General features: G+C 47.3%; 1 protein-coding gene across 1 annotated transcript in view; it reads left to right on the plus strand.

Moving 5' to 3' along the window:
- Positions 1–1,315: 1,315 nt before the first annotated feature.
- The window catches only part of DYNC2LI1 (dynein cytoplasmic 2 light intermediate chain 1), a 62,220-nt gene continuing 43,572 nt past the window's right edge, over positions 1,316–19,963 (plus strand). Inside the window, exons 1-4 of the mRNA XM_040351536.1 lie at positions 1,316–1,441; positions 10,934–11,051; positions 15,013–15,047; positions 18,417–18,486. Of these exons, the coding sequence (XP_040207470.1) occupies positions 1,428–1,441; positions 10,934–11,051; positions 15,013–15,047; positions 18,417–18,486 (237 nt within the window). The 5' untranslated portion in view covers positions 1,316–1,427. The remainder of the gene's footprint in view (positions 1,442–10,933; positions 11,052–15,012; positions 15,048–18,416; positions 18,487–19,963) is intronic.

A 19,963-nucleotide genomic window follows, 5' to 3' on the forward strand; every position in this document is an offset into this window, starting at 1 on the left:
CACCCCAGATATCCTCCCAGCACTCTGACCCCTCTACACCCCAGCTATCCCCCCAGCACTCTGACCCCTCTACACCCCAGATATCCTCCCAGCACTCTGACCCCTCTACACCCCAGATATCCCCCCAGAACTCTGACCCCTCTACACCCCAGATATCCCCCCAGCACTCTGACCCCTCTACACCCCAGCTATCCCCCCAGCACTCTGACCCCTCTACACCCCAGATATCCCCCCAGCACTTTGACCCCTCTACACCCCAGATATCCCCCCAGCACTCTGACCCCCTCTACTGCCCAGATATCCCCCCAGCACTCTGACCCCCTCTACTCCCCATATATCCCCTCAGCATTCTGAACCCTCTACACCCTAGATATCTATGCTTTGGGGAGAGTGCAGGGGCCCCCATGCAGCTGGGGCCCCTGGGCAGTGCCCAGGTGTGCCCTCTCATTAAGAGAGCCCTGGCGGGACTGCGACATTGCGGCAGACAGATCGGAAACATTTGACACATTTTTGGGACCATTGACACTTATACAGCGATCAGTGCTGTAAAAATGCACCAATTACTGTGTAAATGACACTGGTAAGACCCCTTTCAGAAAAGCGCCTCCTCTGCAGTCCTAGTGTGAAAGCCCGAGTGCATTTCCTGCAAGCAGCATCTTTGGGGCGGTGAAGGAGCAGTGTATACCCCACTCCTGCCCATTGAAATCAATGGGCACCGCTGCCGAAGCGTCTGCAAACGCATTTAATCCTTTATTCGGCTGATTAAAAGCGCCCCACTAGCAGCTGAATAGAGCTGCTAAAATGACAGTAAAGCGCCGCTAAAACTAGCAACGCTTTACCGTCAATGCCCGCCTCAGTGTGAAAGGACTCGTAGGAAAGGGGTTAACACCAGGGGGCAACGAAGGGGTTAAATGTGTTCCCAGCCAGCGCAGGGGCGTCGGCGGTAAAGCGCCGCTAGGTTTACTGTCGTTTTAGCGGTAGCTAGCGGCCGAATAAAGGGTTAAAAGTACTGCTGCCGAGGTGGCGCTGTGCATTGATTTTAATGGGCAGGAGCGCTTTAAGAGTGGTGTATACACCGCTCCTAAAGCGCCGCTGCTTGCAGGACTTCTTGGTTGCCATGCACACTCAGCTACTCCAGTTTTGATAAATTCTCCTCATAGTATTAGACTGGGCGGGAGATAACCACCATCTAGCTTTAAAAGCTGTTTTTATCAGCAGCCGCTAGAGGGCAGCATTGCTACTGTCCACTTCGATAAGCAGTACAGTACAGTACAGAGCGATCGCAGCAGCCGAAAGGGGGAGAACTACAATGCCCGGCATGCTTTGCGCCTTGAACGTCATCCCTGTGCGCTGGAAGGAAGGCGTTACTATGGTGACGGGAGAGTTGCTCGGAGTTGTCGCGTCCCGAAGTGTAGGGGTATAGAGCAATGCCTCGCTCCAGGTACTGGGGTAATAATAATACGGAGGGAGGTGGATACTTAATAATATGGGGCTTCATTGTCTGGCTCAGCAAGATGCATACGTGACCTCTATAGTGTAATTGTTATCGGTGGCTGTCAGTGGGGAACCTGTCACCAAAATCAATGACAGGACCGCAGGCAGCTGCTTTCTGATTGGTTGCTGTGAGCTTTGACGCTTCTCAGGTCATTGATATTGTGTCCACTGAGCCGTCATGGGGCTGATTTACATCATTATGCCGTGGGAACGCCCGCACTAATGCAACGCACACAAAAACACACGCTACATGTGTCCAAGTGCGCCAGTTAGGCTACGTTCATGTGTGCACTTTCCCGCAAACACACAGAAACGCTCTGCCCCTTTTCAGACGCGTGGTGGTGTCCTTAAAGCGGGGGTTCACCCTACCATGCCATCCAGCATACTAGCTCGAGATACAGTATGCCTTTATTTTTTTGCGCCGTACTCACAGTTTAATCCCTTAGTTAAGTTTCAGACTCCCCGCGGGGAGTAGGCGTTCCTATGCAGAGGGGAACATGATTGACGGCCGGCTATGGTGCGTCACGCTTCCCGAAAATAGCCGAAATAGGACTTGGCCCTTCACGGCGCCTGCGCAGTCAGCTCCTAGTCTGTGCGCAGGCGCCGTGAAGAGCCGAGTCCTACTCTGGCTATTTTCGGGAAGCGTGATGCGACATAGCCAGCCGTCAATCATGTTCCCCTCTGCATAGGAACGCCCATTCCCCGCGGGGAGTCTGAAACTTAACTACGGGATTAAACTGTGAGTACAGCGCAAAAAAATAAAATAAAGGCATACTGTAGCTCACGCTAGTATGCTGGATTTCATGGTAGAAACTTGTTTTTTAGGGTGAACCACCGCTTTAATTCTTAATGGGACCCCCAAGCATCTGTGAACGTGCGCAAAAATGCCCGATCCCATTGTGTCAGTGTGACGTGATTTCCCCAAACGGGGTCGGGGACTACATTACTAATATTTCTCGCTAATAGGGGGCGCCCTACAAATGGGCAAAATGCGGAACTGCGCATGCCCTTCGATGATGTGAGCCTTACATAAGGGGGTTTACTGTCCCCCTGAAAAGCAGTCTGCGCTGGATTGCTTTTCAAGTGGCTTGATGTCACTCCCTGAAAGCCAGTCTGCCGCACCGCGCTGCAAACACAAGCATGACACAAGCAGTTGTGGCGCGGTTCCATCTACTTGAACAGGTCGCGTTTGGCAGCGCTCACCAAGAAATTGTATACATATGACCGCTTTCCGTGTTAACTTGTAAGAGGGATGGCTTGAAAACTCATCTGCCTTTTAACCCATGGCATAGGGCAGTGATGGTGAACCTTGGCACCCCAGATGTTTTGGAACTGCATTTCCCATGATGCTCATGCACTGTAGTGTAGTGAAGCATCATGGGAAATGTAGTTCCAAAACATCTGGGGTGCCAAGGTTCGCCATCACTGGCCTATGGCCTCGTTCACACAGGCAGAGAGAGGGCTGATGTAAAAAATTGCGGTAGCACTACCCATGCCTGGTCTCCCCTCATGGTGACGTCATCATGATGTGCAGTCTTGGGCTGGGTTCACATATATGCAGGTCGAGTTTTGGTGTAGAGTCCGGTGCGGTTTCCTTTCCACGGTTCAGGTGCGAATTTAACACTGAAATTGTACCTGAACATGGCTGAGAAATGCACAGGACCCGTTTATAATTTGCACCATATCTGGCCTGCAGATATGTGAACCAGCTCCATTGAAAGCCGGTCTGGATCACATGTTCTGCAAATCGGGTGCGGTTCCAAACGCATCCAATTTGCATATGTGTGAACCAAGCCTTATGGGGCCTGGGTGGGTCCTGCTGCTGGACAGCCAATGAGAACTGTCCACCTCACCCAGCCAGTGATGTTCACACCTGAAGAAGGACCATCCCACTCTGCAATGGAGAAGATAGGAGACTTGAGACCTGCCATGTTTCTTCAACACAGCCATTCATTCGATGGGGTTGTGGGGTAAAGTGTAGTGGTGAGGGGGGGGGGGGGGAGATTGTGACATGACGTCACAAGGGCAGATGGCAGACAGCGGGAGCCAACACAACTGAGGCAGCAAGTGTCAGAGGAAGACTGTGTTTTTTTATTTTGAGCAAGCGGCGGCGGACAAAGAAGACATCGCCAGAGAGAGAAGAGGGAGAAGAAACACCGGAGGAAGAAGAAACCAGAAAAGAGAGGAAAGACACACCTGGAGGAAGAAGAGGGAGAAGAAATCAAAGGAGAGGGAGAAATAACCAGCGGAGAGAGAAGAAACACTGGAGGGAGAAGAAACCAGTGGAGAGAGAAGAAGCACCTGAGGAAAAAGAGGGAGAAGAAATGAGTGGAGCGGGAGAAATAACCATCGAAGAGAGAAGAAACACCGGACTAAGAAGAAACCTTCAAAGAGAGAAGAGGGAGAAGAAACACCGGAGGAAGAAGAAACCAGAAAAGAGAGGAAAGACACACCTGGAGGAAAAAGAGGGAGAAGAAATCAGTGGAGCAGGAGAAATAACCATCGGAGAGAGAAGAAACACCGGAGGAAGAAGAAACCAGTGGAGAGAGAAGAGGGAGAAGACACACCGGAGGAAGAAGAAGCCAGCATAAAGAGAAGAGGGAGAAGACACACCGGAGGAAGAAGAAGCCAGCATAAAGAGAAGAGGGAGAAGAAACACCGGAGGAAGAAGAAGCCAGCATAAAGAGAAGAGGGAGAAGAAACACCGGAGGAAGAAGAAGCCAGCATAAAGAGAAGAGGGAGAAGAAACACCGGAGGAAGAAGAAGCCAGCATAAAGAGAAGAGGGAGAAGAAACACCGGAGGAAGAAGAAGCCAGCATAAAGAGAAGAGGGAGAAGACACACCGGAGGAAGAAGAAGCCAGCAAAAAGAGAAGAGGGAGAAGACACACCGGAGGAAGAAGAAACCAGCAAAGAGAGAAGAGTAATGCCGCGTATACACGATCATTTTTCGGCATTAAAAAAAACGAAGTTTTTCAGCCGGCATGAAAAAAAACGAAGTTTTTCCAACTTCATCATTAAAACGACGTTGCCCACACACCATATTTTTTTGAAAAATGCTCTAGCAAAGCGTGGTGACGTACGACGGCACTATAAAGGGGAAGTTCCATGCGGATGACGCCACCCTTGGGGCTGCTTTAGCTGATTTCCTGTTAGTAAAAGACGATTTGCGCTTTTCTGTCTGTTACAGCGTGATGAATGTGCTTACTCCATTATTAACGCTAGTTTTACCAGAACGAGCGCTCACGTCTCATAACTTGCTTCTGAGCATGCGCGGATTTTTCACGTCGTTTTAGCCCACACACGATCATTTTTTACAACCCGAAAAACTACATAGTTTAAAACGTCTTTAAAAAATGCAGCTTGTTCAAAAAAAAATTGTCGTTTTTCAGAAGCCGAAAAATGATGTGAAGCCCACACACGATCATTTTAACTACTTGCCGACCGCCCACCGCCGTTATACGTCATCACTTTAAAGATGAATATCTTGGTAACGGCAGCAGCTGCTGCCACAATCGAGATATTCATCTCTTCAGTGGGCGGTCCGGTACACGGTAACGGCGGTCTCCGCAGCGGATTCGCCGTGAGATCGCCGTTAACGGTGGCGGGAGAGGGCCCCCCCCCTCCCGCCACTCTCCCTCGCCCTCCGCCGCTTACCGGAGCCGTCGGTAGCGGCGGAGGGGATCGGGACCATTCAGCAGCTGAGCGGGGACGAGACTGAAGGAAAAATCTCCTTCGCCCGTCCCCATAGCTCCGCTGGGCGGAAGTGACGTCCAAACGTCAGTCCCGCCCAGCCTCTTAAAGCAACATTTTTTTTTTTTGTCATTTGAAAAAATGACATTTCCAAATTTTTAATTTTTTTTTGCATTTAAGCCCAAATATGAGATCTGAGGTCTTTTTGACCCCAGATCTCATATTTAAGAGGACCTGTCATGCTTTTTTCTATTACAAGGGATGTTTACATTCCTTGTAATAGGAATAAAAGTGATAATTTTTTTTTTTATTTCAGTGTTAAAAATAGTAAAATAAATAAAAATAAATGCGAAAACCCCCAAAAAAAATTTTAAAGCGCCCCGTCCCGACGAGCTTGCGCGTAGAAGCGAACGTATACGCGAGTAGCGCCCGCATATGAAAACAGTATTCAAACCACACAAGTGAGGTATCGCCGCGATCGTTAGAGCGAGAGCAATAATTTTAGCCTTAGGCATACTCTGTAACTCAAAAAATGCAACCTGTAGAATTTTTTAAACGTCGCCTATCAAGATTTTTAAGGGTAAAACTTTGACGCCATGCCACGAGCGGGCGCAATTTTTAAGCGTGACATGTTGGGTATCATTTTACTCGGCGTAACATTATCTTTCACAATATATAAAAAAATTGGGCCAAATTTATTGTTGTCTTATTTTTTAATTTAAAAAAGTGAATTTTTTCCAAAAAAAGTGCGCTTGTAAGACCGCTGCGCAAATACAGTAGGTGTTTGTGATATTGTGCTTTTAGCACGACAGCGTCGCGCTGATACTCGGCGACAGGGTGCCGAGATCTCGCCGACATCTCACACTCACTGGAATAGTGACAGCACATCCCAGCAAGCGCGTCATAGAAGCGACGGGAGATCCGACTTGGATTCCCGCCAATTCTACACGTGTGCGGCGTTTGTTATGAATCCTGAGGGGGAAGTCCCCGCCGGATTTTAAATAAAAATCCGGCATGGGTCCCCCCTCAGGAGCATACCGGGCCCTTAGGTCTGTTATGGGTTGTAAGGAGAGCCCCCCTACGCCGAAAAAAACGGCGTAGGGGGTCCCCCTACAATCCATACCAGACCCGTATCCAAAGCACGCTACCCGGCCAGCCAGGAAGGGAGTGGGGACGAGCGAGCGCCCCCCCCCCTCCTGAGCCGTACCAGGCTGCATGCCCTCAACATGGGGGGGTTGGGTGCTCTGGGGCAGGGGGGCACACTGCGGCCCCCCCCACCTCAGAGCACCCTGTCCCCATGTTGATGAGGACAGGGCCCCTTCCCGACAACCATGGCCGTTGGTTGTCGGGGTATGCGGGCGGGAGGCTTATCGGAATCTGGGAGCCCCCTTTAATAAGGGGGCCCCCAGATACCGGCCCCCCACCCTAAGTGAATGAGTATGGGGTACATCGTACCCCTACCCATTCACCTGCAAGAAAAGTGGTAAAAACACAAATAAACCACACAGTGTATTAAAATATTTTATTTTTCTGCTCCGGAGGCCGCCCCCTGTCTTCTTTATTAGCTCTTTTACCAGGGGGGGCTTCTTCTTTGACGTCTTCGGGTGGGTGGGGGCCGCCGTCTGGTTCTCTTCCACCGCCGGGGGGGGGTGGCTTTTAAAAAAGCCCCCACCCCCCTGGCGGGTTTCCTCCGGCGTCTTCGGCGGGGCTCTTCTTCTTCCGCTATCCCGACGGGTCTTCTCAACTCTCCGGGGTTCTCCTTCTGTCTTCGCCGCTCTCCGTTGTTGACTCGGCGCACCCCGGTTCTTCGTCTCACTGTCCGGTGTCTTCTTCCGTGATGTACGTCTTCTCCTTCCGTGCTGTGATGAGTTCTTCTTCCGTGCTGTGACGTCATGTTCTTCACTTCTCTCCTTCTCCCGATGTTGCCACGCCGGTCCTCCTCGCTGAAATGACGGATGCGCGCCTTGCATCGGACCTATATAGGCCTCACAGTCCCATCATGCTCTGTACCTACCCATGTGATACCTACCTAGGTATCACATGGGTAGGTACAGAGCATGATGGGACTGTGAGGCCTATATAGGTCCGATGCAAGGCGCGCATCCGTCATTTCAGCGAGGAGGACCGGCGTGGCAACATCGGGAGAAGGAGAGAAGTGAAGAACATGACGTCACAGCACGGAAGAAGAACTCATCACAGCACGGAAGGAGAAGACGTACATCACGGAAGAAGACACCGGACAGCGAGACGAAGAACCGGGGTGCGCCGAGTCAACAACGGAGAGCGGCGAAGACAGAAGGAGAACCCCGGAGAGTTGAGAAGACCCGTCGGGATAGCGGAAGAAGAAGAGCCCCGCCGAAGACGCCGGAGGAAACCCGCCGGGGGGGTGGGGGCTTTTTTAAAAGCCACCCCCCCCGGCGGTGGAAGAGAACCAGACGGCGGCCCCCACCCACCCGAAGACGTCAAAGAAGAAGCCCCCCCTGGTAAAAGAGCTAATAAAGAAGACAGGGGGCGGCCTCCGGAGCAGAAAAATAAAATATTTTAATACACTGTGTGGTTTATTTGTGTTTTTACCACTTTTCTTGCAGGTGAATGGGTAGGGGTACGATGTACCCCATACTCATTCACTTAGGGTGGGGGGCCGGTATCTGGGGGCCCCCTTATTAAAGGGGGCTCCCAGATTCCGATAAGCCTCCCGCCCGCATACCCCGACAACCAACGGCCAGGGTTGTCGGGAAGGGGCCCTGTCCTCATCAACATGGGGACAGGGTGCTCTGAGGTGGGGGGGGCCGCAGTGCGCCCCCCTGCCCCAGAGCACCCAACCCCCCCATGTTGAGGGCATGCAGCCTGGTACGGCTCAGGAGGGGGGGGGGGCGCTCGCTCGTCCCCACTCCCTTCCTGGCTGGCCGGGTAGCGTGCTTTGGATACGGTATGGATTGTAGGGGGACCCCCTACGCCGTTTTTTCCGGCGTAGGGGGGCTCTCCTTACAACCCATAACAGACCTAAGGGTCCGGTATGCTCCTGAGGGGGGACCCATGCCGGATTTTTATTTAAAATCCGGCGGGGACTTCCCCTTCAGGATTCATAACAAACGCCGCACACGTGTAGAATTGGCGGGAATCCAAGTCGGATCTCCCGTCGCTTCTATGACGGCTCTGTATCCATCGCGGCAAGCCAGCTCGGCGCTGGCTCCCGCGATGGGGCTCGTAGGTGCTCAATCTCGCTGAGAAAGAGAGCGAGATTGACACAAAATCGGGTTCACCTACTGTACGGTGTGACAAAAAGTATTGCAATGACTGCCATTTTATTCTCTAGAGTGTTAGAAAAAAAAATATATAATGTTTGGGGGTTTTAAGTAATTTTCTAGCAAAAAAAAATGTTTTAGTCTCGTAAACACCGACTCTGAAAAACAGGCCCGGGGCTAAAGTGGTTAAATGATATTTTTTTAAAACAACGTTTTTTTTCATGCCGAACAATTATCGTGTGTACGCGGCAGGAGAAGACACACTGGAGGAAGAGGAAACCAGCAAAGAGAGAAGAGGGAGAAGAAACACTGGAGGAAGAAGAGGGAGAAGAAATCAGTGGAGAGGGAAGAGGGAGAAATAACCAGCGGAGAAAAAATAAACCACTGGAGAGAGAGAAAAGGGAGAAGAAACATCAAAGGAAGAAGACACGATTTTTAATAAAGGACTTGTCAAAAACTGTCCCTTGTTTTGTAACGCTACACTTCTTTTTTTTTTTTTTTTTATTGTGACTGGGTAGGGGTACCCCATACTTAATCACATAAGGGGGGGGGCAGGAACTGGGGGGTCCCTTGTTAAAGGGGGCTTCCAGATTCCGATAAGCCCCATGCCGTAGAACACCACAGCCACCGCCCAGGGTTGTTGGTAGGAGGCCCTTGTCCCCATCAACATGGGAACAAGGTGCTTTTGAGGTGGGGGGTTGGAGCCCCCCCCCCTCATGTTGCTTGCTCAGATAAGGGTCTGGTATGGATTTTGTTGGGGACCCCACGCCATTTTTTTTTATTTTGGCGTGGGGGTGTCCCTTCTAAATTCATACCAGACCCGAAGAGCCTGGTATGAACCTGGAGGGGGGGCGGGGGGGCTATGCCGTTTTTTTTTTCTCGCTTTTTTTACATTCAGCTGTCAGTGAGGAATCCCACTGACAGCTGATGACTCATCATTGGTTACGGACGCAGTGGCTGGCTTTCCGGCCTGCTCCTTTAGCAACCAGCTATTTAATGTGTGTTTAAAGAAAAAAAAAACGCAAAATGCATGAAAACTGCATGAAAAAACGCAAGAACGCAAAACGTACTGCATAACGTGCCTGAAAAACACATCAAGCGCAACACACATAGATGGGAACCTAGACTTAGATGTGATTTCCATTTGGGAGTATCTCACCAAAAAATTACATTTTTGTTGCAGGGGATGCCAAAAATCTGATTAATATGTTAGTGTAGACTTCCGGGAAAATCAGAGAGCCAATCACACAAGCAGGAAACTTACATTTTCAGGGGGCGTTCTGTAGACATTCTGTGTACAGAAATCCTCCAGGTTGCCGTATTATATTTTACAGAAAATAACAGAGCTGCAGATTGAAAAGGGAAAGGTCATTTTTAAAAACATTTAATTACAATATGACTTGTGTCGCAATTGTATACACTTTTTTTTAATTCTTTTTTTAATTTGCAATTTTTTCCCCCCACAAAAGTGGAGTCACCCTTTAGTATTAAAAATGCACATCAATCCCCCTCCCCGGCGCGCAACTCCTATGTTAACTAACCTGTGTAAAAAGGATCTACAGGTATATACTTACCTATTTTCAGGTGGCTCTGGTAAAGTCGCTTGATCAAGCTCCCCTGTGTCAGCAGGGGAGAGGAAGGAGTGCCGACAGAGGATGAGCCATGGAAGACTATGGGTTTCTGGCTTTCCCAGTTGTTGCTGAGCATTCGCTCCTCTCCCTTGCAGCTGCATCTGGCTGACACAGGGGATCACATGACCAGAGCGGGCTGAAAAATAGGTAAGTATACAGATCTTTCTTAGGCAGGCCATACATAGAGCAAATTTCTTTCCTGCAACCATAGGTTGCAAGAAATACATTAAATTTGCTCAATTCCCCTATCAACACATACAGTATAACGTTGATGCAGGAATCCCTCCTGCCGAGCCATTGTTTTCTCCCGCCCTTTAGGGGGGGAGGAGGGAGAGCAAGCCATCCCTGCTGGGAGAAGACACAGATTATCGCCAGTGGCTATAGCAGCAGCTAGCGATAATCGCAAGAGAATCCAACAGGCTGGTTGTACCCAAGTCGATCGATCAGCTTGGTGCATTCAGTCTGCCCAATAACTGTTCAAATATGGCTGGCCTTACACAGGTTAGTCAGCATAGGAAGGGGGAGAGGATATTTTTTAAGACTAGTTGGGTTTATGCTGGAAATCTACTTTTAATGTTGGCACATTTTTTTCTGTAGGAATAAAACCAACTTTATTGTTCATGCAAAATACCAGCAAACCTCACGCAGATCCGCTGATGCCTTTCGCCCCCTAGTGGAGCTTTAACGTAGAGAAAAATTATGTGGGGATGCTATATATGTATATGTATTGCCAGTTATTGTTTATAGTTCAATATTTTTGTAAAATTATATAAAATATTATCTGTGATTTTCTCACTTTTTTTTTTCCCGCTTTTGTCTTTATAAATGTAAAGACAAGAATTTTGCTATACAGAAATCTTCTTTTTTTTCAGTAATAATCTTTGGGAACTTGCTGTAGCTGAGGTACAGAGGAAGGAAAATTCTGAAGATGACACGGAAGCATCTGCTGATTCAGAGAGATCCGTGTTCTTTATAGGCAACAAAAATGGGGTAAGGCAATTTCACAAATGTTCTGTTCCAAGCGTGTACAGTTTATATAGATTCTATGGCCCGGATTCACAAAGCACTTGCGCCGACGTATCTCCAGATACGCCGCGTAAGTGCAAATATGCGCCGTCGTATCTGTGCCCCGGGCCCACAAAACTAAGATACGCCTAAAAACAGGCTTCATTCCACTGGCGTAACTTGCCTACGCCGGCGTAGGGTGGGCGGATATTTACGCTGGACGCATGTGGCGCTCCCATTGATTTTCTATTCAAATATGCAAATGAGGGAGATATACGCCGATTCACGATCGTACATGCGCCCGACGCAGGCTACGAGAGGTGCGCGTAAGTTGTACGTCCGGCGTAAAGTTAAGCCCCATAAAGCAGGTGTAACTCAGCAGCAGACATGGAAAGGTCTGCACCAGGGAACTCAAGCCTGCGTATTTTACGTAGTTTACGTTGGACGTGAATATGACTAGGCATAGGTTACGTTCGCGCCGTAGGTAGTGATCCGGCGTATCTTAGGCAGTTGTTCCGACGTGATTGTGAGCATGCGCACTGAGATACGTCCACGGGACGGCGCATGCCCCGTTCGTTATACGTATCTGTCTGGCGCTCGGCCCATCATTTGCATGGGGTCACGCCTCATTTGCATGACTCACGCCCACTTCCACCTACGCCGGCTTACGCCAAGGAAACCTAGCGCAGTTTTGGGAGGAAGTGCTTTGTGAATTCCATGCTTGCCTCTCTGCTCTGCGTCGGCGTAGCGTAAAGGAGATACGATACGGCGGCATAAATGTGCGCCGCTGTCTGTGAATCCGGGCCTATATGTTACTTTAACACGACCAAACTGCTTCTTGGTTTTCATTAAGCTTTCATTTTATTCATGATGTTTAGGGAAGCAGTTGGGTTTTACTATAGAACATGTTCAGTTTGAAAAGTGAATTTTCATCTAACTTAGTTAAAGGAGAAGTACAGTCAAGGCTCGTTTGGCTGTACTTCTCCTGTAGATCAAAGAAGTGCAGTTCGTTTTCAGCAGAGTAGAGAGCTGGTGGCTAACAGTCAGCAACTCTCTGCTCAGGGAGCTGTGAGAACCGAGCAATCTGCGGTGTTTGATCGCTCGCTTCTCAGTGTTAAAGCCGGCAGGGGATCGATGCACCATCCACCCAGGTAAGTATAAATCTGCAAAAAAAAAAATATTTCATACTTCTTTTTAATTTCAATGATGTTTAACCACTTCCCATGCTGCCTATTATCATGTGACGTCCACAAGGTGCCTCTGCCATCTTGGATGGACGTCATATGACGTCCTCGGGCCTCCCAGTCGCTAGGGGGCGCGCGCGCCTGCCGCGATGCTCAGGTGCCGATGCAAATGCCAGGTGGCAGCGATGTCTGCCAGGTACCCACGATTAGCAGTTACAGAGCCAAGGACGGGGATCTCTGTTTGTAAACACAGAGTTCCACGTCCTGTCAGGGAGGGGAGACCTATTGTGTGTCCCTTGTACATAGACACCGACCGATTGGTCACCTCCCCCAGTCAGTCCCCTCCCCCATTTCACCCCTTGTTAACCCCTTCCCTGACAGTCACATTTATCCAGTAATCAGTGCATATTTATAGCACTGTTCGCTGTATAAATGTGTAAATGTGCATGGTGTCATAAGTGTCCAATATGTCTGCCGCAATATCGCAGTCCTGACAAAAATTGCAGATCACCGCCATTACTAGTAAAAAAAAAAAAAATGAAAAAAGGATTTTTTTTTAACAAAAATATGTAGAAGAATACATATCGGCCTAAACTGAGATATTTTTTTTTTTTTTTATTGGATATTTATTATAGCAAAAAGTAAAAAATTATGTGTTTTTTTCTAAATTGTCACTCTTTTTTAAATATGCATTTATGGCGCAAAAATTAAAAAACGCAGAAATGATCAAATACCACCAAAAGAAAGCTCTATTTTTCATTCAAAGCGTGACAGTGCTGAAAGCTGAAAATTGGCCTGGGCAGGAAGGGGGTGAAAATGCCCTGTATTGAAGTGGTTAAGGAGTATGTGCAGCAATTCAGGACAAATTAAAAGGTGAACTAAATCCAAATATCCTGGCCACCCCTTTGGGCCTTGCTGCCCCATGCTGTGGTGAGATAGTCCATACACTGTACAGTAAGGATGAGCTCTGGCGTGTTCGCATAGAACACGTGCAGAGCCCGCCAGGAAGTGTGCACGGCGCAGTGCTAATCACAGCCAGGGAGACATTGTCCCGATGCTCGGCTGCGGGGATCGTGAAATGTCTCCCTAGCTGTTATTAGCGCAGCGCCGTGCACACTTCCTGGCGGGCTCTGCACGTGTTCTATGCGAACACGCCAGAGCTCATCCTTACTGTACAGCACAATACGCAGCTCTAGAATATGTATCCATCGTAATGCTTGCAGTGGCAAGTGCTTATTGGCCAGCAAAACTACATGACTGTGCTGACCAATGAAAAGTGCTTGTTTCTTCTGGGACACCTTACCAGAAGAAGAAGCCCCAGATGCACTTCTCATTGGTCAGCAGAGTCACGTAGCTGTGTGAATGGGTACTCACTCCAGGGCTGTGTACTTTGCTGTATGGTGTACACTAGCAAGATGGGGCAACACGGCTGTTATGTGCAGTATATTGGGAGTTAGTTCACCTTTTTATTTTTCCTGAAAGGGTAAAGTTACTCTTTAACCACTTGACCTCCTGAAGATTTACTCCCCTTCATGACTAGACCATTTTATGCGATACGGCACTGCGCTACTGACAATTGCGTGGTCATCCAACACTGTACCCAAATAAAATTGATGTCATTTTTTCCCATAAATAGAGATTTCTTTTGGTGGTATTTGATCCCACTGTGGTTTTGATTTTTTTTGCGCTATAAACAAAAAAACGACCGATTTTGAAACAAAAACTATATTTTTTACTTTCTGCTGTTAAACACATCCAATAAAAAAAGTTTAAAATTCAAATTTCTTCATAAGTGTAGGCTGGGAAGGGGTTAAACATCTAGGGTGATCAAAGGGTTAACAGTGTGCCTAGCCCGTGTTTTTGTGTACACCGTGTGTTGCTTTCAATTAGACCTCTTTCACACTGAATCGTTTTTACAGCGTTTTAGCGTTAAAAAAAGCGATATTAAAACACTCTCCATGCATCTTAATGGACCCTTTCACACTGAGTCCTGCAAGCAGCATCTTTGGAGCAGCTTTTGGGCGCTGAAAAAAACGCTCCAAAAACACCCCTCTCCATTGAAATGAATTGAAAGCGCTGTAAAAACGCCTTACCCTTTCACACTGAGGCACTGCAAAAACGCCCTAAAACTTTAGGGTCTTAGCGGTGCTTTACCAGCGTTCTTCGGGCGCTGGCAGTGTGAAAGGGCTCTGAAAGCACGCAGACTTTCACATTGGGATTGCAGATGAGGCTTCGCTCGAATAACGCTCCAGTGTGAAAGGGGCCTAAGGGATGAGATCGATTCTAGTCCCTGCCTTGCAGAGACACCCGAACCTCCCTTCCCAAGTCAGAACTGAGATAAGCCTTGTTTACATAGGCATATCTCAGTTCTATGTGTTTTACTAACAATCTGCGGGTGCCAGAGGACATTGCGTCCCCAGAACCTGTAGATCGGCTTCTGCTGTGAATTATCACAGCAGAAGCGCCCGTCCGGAGTAGCGCACCCCCCCTTCCCCAGCAGGCAGAAGTGCCTGTAGCAGTAAAAGTGCTATAGGGTAGTCAGAAAGTTGTAAAATAATAATTTAATTTGCAGAGAACACTTAATCAAGTGCAAAGAAAATAACGGTACTTTTGCTATACTCCATCTAACTTACAAAAAAAACTGAGTCATAAACTAATTTCAAATATACTGTAAGAATGAATACAACCACCATTTCCTGTGTTACTATATTCTGGTACTGCATCCCTGAATTATTATAGCTAATCCTATGTTTCTATTCTAGGGAAAGACAACAATTATTCTTCGATGCATTGACAGGTAGTAATAAATATACTTTTTTATGTTCAGTACTCTAAAGGGAACATGTAGTGACTTTCTTTATTTCAATTCTCATTCTTAGCCAACAGGTGGAGTTTTAGTGTTTTTTTTTAACAGGATTACTGTTTACCTTTACCACCCGTTCAAAAAAAAAAAGCATCATTGTTTACAGTGCTCAATAGCTGAAATTTACTCATACAAGTAAATGGCTCACATGAATGATTGAGCAGTGGGTGATCTGCCTCTCTACCCTCCCCTCAAGTCAGTTACGCTCCTGGGATATTGATCTGGCCAGTTAAGTAGCAGAGGGGGTTGTTAATCAGTCTCGGCTGCTTTGGTGTTAATGAAATTAACAGGTGCACTAGATGGGCAACAATGAGACGACCTCCAAAACAGGAATGGTTTTACACGTGAAGGCCAATGACATTTTTTCCCCTACTCATCTTTTCTGACAGTTTTTCACTAGTTTTGCATTTGGCTAGGGTCAGTGTCACTACTGGTAGCACGAGGCGATACTTGGACCCTATAAAGGTTGCACAGGCAGTCCAACTCCTCGAGGATGGCACATTAATACGTGTCATTGCTGGAAGCTTTGCTGTGTCTCCCAGCACAGTCTCAAGAGCATGAAGGAGATTCCAGGAGACAGGCAGTTACTCTAGGAGAGCTGGACAGGGCCGTAGAAGGTCCTTAACCCATCAACAGGACCGGTATCTGCTTCTCTGATCTATACCAGGCGCTTTGAGTCTGGTATGGATCTTAAAATGTAACCCCACGCCAAAGCAGGGGAAAATAATGGCATTGGGTCTCCCCCCGAGACCATAACTGACCCTTAGGACCGGTGCTCAACAAACTGAAAAAAAAAAAAACATCAAACGCAGCCACTTTGCCCATCAAACGCAGCCACATTGCCCATTATATGCTACCAGTGTGCCCATCATATGATGCCAGTGTGCCCCCCGCCCGCTCGCCATCCATCTGCCCACTTATCCTGTGTCTGTGGGGCAGCGGGTGATGGCAACTAGTACGGTCCTTCATGCGTCTCCTGCCTCATATCCCGTCCTCTCCTGATAGGTGTCCAATAGTGGCGCCTGTCGTTTTAGCCAATCAGGTGACAGGTAACAGACCCGAGCACCTGATTGGTGGAGAGGCGCTTCAGTGTTAGGAAAGAGAATAGTCATTTGCTTTCCTAACACAGCTAAGTGGACTGCGAGCGCCAAGCCTATGGCTCTAATCAGGTGCTTTAATAATACCCCCCGCGGCTGTATTTCAGGCGCCCGGCACCTGAATAGGGGGTGGTAGCGGCAGCCATGGATAGATTAATGCATGAATCTATCCATTGGGCATAGAGGGGTGGCAGGAGAGAGGGGGGTGGCGCCCGTGCGCCCTTAAGGGCGCACGGGCACTGATTACACGTGTTTATAAGCAGTTAAAAGCATTTGCTGTTTGAAATGCCAGTAAACTACCATCCCGAATGCGATTTATCTGCTTTAAAAAAAAATACCTGTGACCTCAACTGCCTTTAAACTACTAAAAACGAGGGTTCATGTACCCATAAGATAACATAGAGGAGAGTTCAAGGGCTGCTGAAAAAAATGCCCAACTGCTCCTAAACGTCCATTTATCAGCTGCAGTGTACATGAGGCCTTATAGTGTCTCTTTATATATATATATAGCTATGATTATACAGGGAGTGCAGAATTATTAGGCAAATGAGTATTTTGACCACATCATCCTCTTTATGCATGTTGTCTTACTCCAAGCTACCAATTAAGCATATTAGGTGATGTGCATCTCTGTAATGAGAAGGGGTGTGGTCTAATGACATCAACACCCTATATCAGGTGTGCATAATTATTAGTCAACTTCCTTTCCTTTGGCAAAATGGGTCAAAAGAAGGACTTGACAGGCTCAAAAATAGTGAGATATCTTGCAGAGGGATGCAGCACTCTTAAAATTGCAAAGCTTCTGAAGCGTGATCATCGAACAATCAAGCGTTTCATTCAAAATAGTCAACAGGGTCGCAAGAAGCGTGTGGAAAAACCAAGGCGCAAAATAACTGCCCATGAACTGAGAAAAGTCAAGCGTGCAGCTGCCAAGATGCCACTTGCCACCAGTTTGGCCATATTTCAGAGCTGCAACATCACTGGAGTGCCCAAAAGCACAAGGTGTGCAATACTCGGAGACATGGCCAAGGTAAGAAAGGCTGAAAGACGACCACCACTGAACAAGACACACAAGCTGAAACGTCAAGACTGGGCCAAGAAATATCTCAAGACTGATTTTTCTAAGGTTTTATGGACTGATGAAATGAGAGTGAGTCTTGATGGGCCAGATGGATGGGCCCGTGGCTGGATTGGTAAAGGGCAGAGAGCTCCAGTCTGACTCAGACGCCAGCAAGGTGGAGGTGGAGTACTGGTTTGGGCTGGTATCATCAAAGATGAGCTTGTGGGGCCTTTTCGGGTTGAGGATGGAGTCAAGCTCAACTCCCAGTCCTACTGCCAGTTTCTGGAAGACACCTTCTTCAAGCAGTGGTACAGGAAGAAGTCTGCATCCTTCAAGAAAAACATGATTTTCATGCAGGACAATGCTCCATCACACGCGTCCAAGTACTCCACAGCGTGGCTGGCAAGAAAGGGTATAAAAGAAGAAAAACTAATGACATGGCCTCCTTGTTCACCTGATCTGAACCCCATTGAGAACCTGTGGTCCATCATCAAATGTGAGATTTACAAGGAGGGAAAACAGTACACCTCTCTGAACAGTGTCTGGGAGGCTGTGGTTGCTGCTGCACGCAATGTTGATGGTGAACAGATCAAAACACTGACAGAATCCATGGATGGCAGGCGTTTGAGTGTCCTTGCAAAGAAAGGTGGCTATATTGGTCACTGATTTGTTTTTGTTTTGTTTTTGAATGTCAGAAATGTATATTTGTGAATGTTGAGATGTTATATTGGTTTCACTGGTAAAAATAAATAATTGAAATGGGTATATATTTTTTTTTTGTTAAGTTGCCTAATAATTATGCACAGTAATAGTCACCTGCACACACAGATATCCCCCTAAAATAGCTAAAACTAAAAACAAACTAAAAACTACTTCCAAAAATATTCAGCTTTGATATTAATGAGTTTTTTGGGTTCATTGAGAACATGGTTGTTGTTCAATAATAAAATTAATCCTCAAAAATACAACTTGCCTAATAATTCTGCACTCCCTGTATACCGTAGCTAGTACATTTCATGTATTTACAGTATTTTTGTTTAAGTTTTAATTGATTATATCTGCCTTCAAGAAATCTACATAACCACGTTGCTTATGATCTTTATCACCAGCTGTATGGTATTTATAAAGATTTATTTTTATTTTAAGAGATGAAGCACCTAAACCAACCCTAGCATTAGAATACACTTTCGGCAGGAGGGCAAAGGGACACAATACGGTAAGAATCAATAGCAATCTTCAAATGCCTAAAATTCCCACCGATGTGTTCTTCATAAGTTTAGGCCAATATTTATTCTGCTCAATATTTTTGGTAAAAAAATTCCCAATAAGTGTATATTGATTGGTTTGTGCAAAAGTTATAGCATCTACAAACTATGGGATATAGACTGGATTTTTTTTATACTAATAATGGCAGCGATCAGCGACTTATGGTGGGACTGTGCCGTTGCAGCGGACAATGGGACACTAATTGACACTTTCTGGGAACCAGTGACACTAATACAGTGATCTGTGCTAAATATATGCACTGTCACTGTACTAATGACACTGGCTTTGAAGGGGTTAAAAATCTAGGGCGATCTAATGGTTAACTGTATGCATAGCCTGTATTTTTGTCTTTACTTTGCTTGCTTGCTTTTTATAAGGGATGTGATCCATCACATCCCGCTGTCAGAATGGAGCTCTCCCTTGTTTACATAGGCAGAGCTCCGTCCAGCCTCTCTTCCCAATGATCGGCGGGTGCCGGCAGACATCTACTTGCCGGCACCCGCCGATTACAGCAAACGTGGCGCACCTTAGGTGGAAGTGCTACTGTCACGGTAAAATGGACAGTTTGCTGGACACGGGGTATGCGCATTTGCGAGGTGCGATACTACAGAGCGTAGATGTGGACTGGAGAAGACTGCTTTCGCAGCTTTCTCCAGGTTTTGGTATTCCGGAATGGGGCTCTGTAGTTTGGAGATTCCACAGTGTCTTGGGAGGGACGGGATGTCCAACCCCGTATCCGGATGTGTGCTCAGGTGAGCACAGCTCTTTTATTGAGTGTATGGGAAAACCTCATGGCTCCCAGTTAGAGACAGCTCCACACTAAGAGACAGGAGGTCTCCAGAAGTCAGAGAGGCTGTAGGAGGCAGCCAGAATGTTGGTGACTGTAGGAGACAGCCAGAGCAATTGTGACTGCAAGAGGCAGAGCTGTAGACGCTAAAGGGAAGCTGTCTACTTTGAGGAGTCCGGTGATCTGGGTGACCAGGATAAAGTGCAGAAGTACTGCTACAGAGAGCCATGTGGGCTAGCATTTTCTGTTTTGTGTATTTGATGGAGAAGAACCCCTGCATGGGAAATCTTTGTTTGGATTTTTATTTTGCCTTTTTTTTAAAAATGGGCTACCATGCCCTTAAATATAGTTCCTGACTGGCTTGAATCACTGAAAAAACGCATCTACCACGAGAGCTAACAACCCCCATCCCACTGTGTGTGTGTGTATATGTATGTATGTATGTATATATATATATTAAGATTGGGGTAATCAGACTCCAGCGGTAGGTGCATTTTTTAGTGAGTACGCCAGTCCAGAACTGAATTTTTAAGGGCCTGGTAGCCCACTTTTATTTAAAAGCACAAAAAGTTCACAAATACATCAGGTTGCACCATTACTGTATCTTGCATACTCACCACTTTAGCCTCCTGGCTTTCAT

Source organism: Rana temporaria, chromosome 4 (assembly GCF_905171775.1).
Source record: "Rana temporaria chromosome 4, aRanTem1.1, whole genome shotgun sequence".
In the NCBI taxonomy this organism is placed as follows: Eukaryota; Metazoa; Chordata; class Amphibia; order Anura; family Ranidae; genus Rana; species Rana temporaria.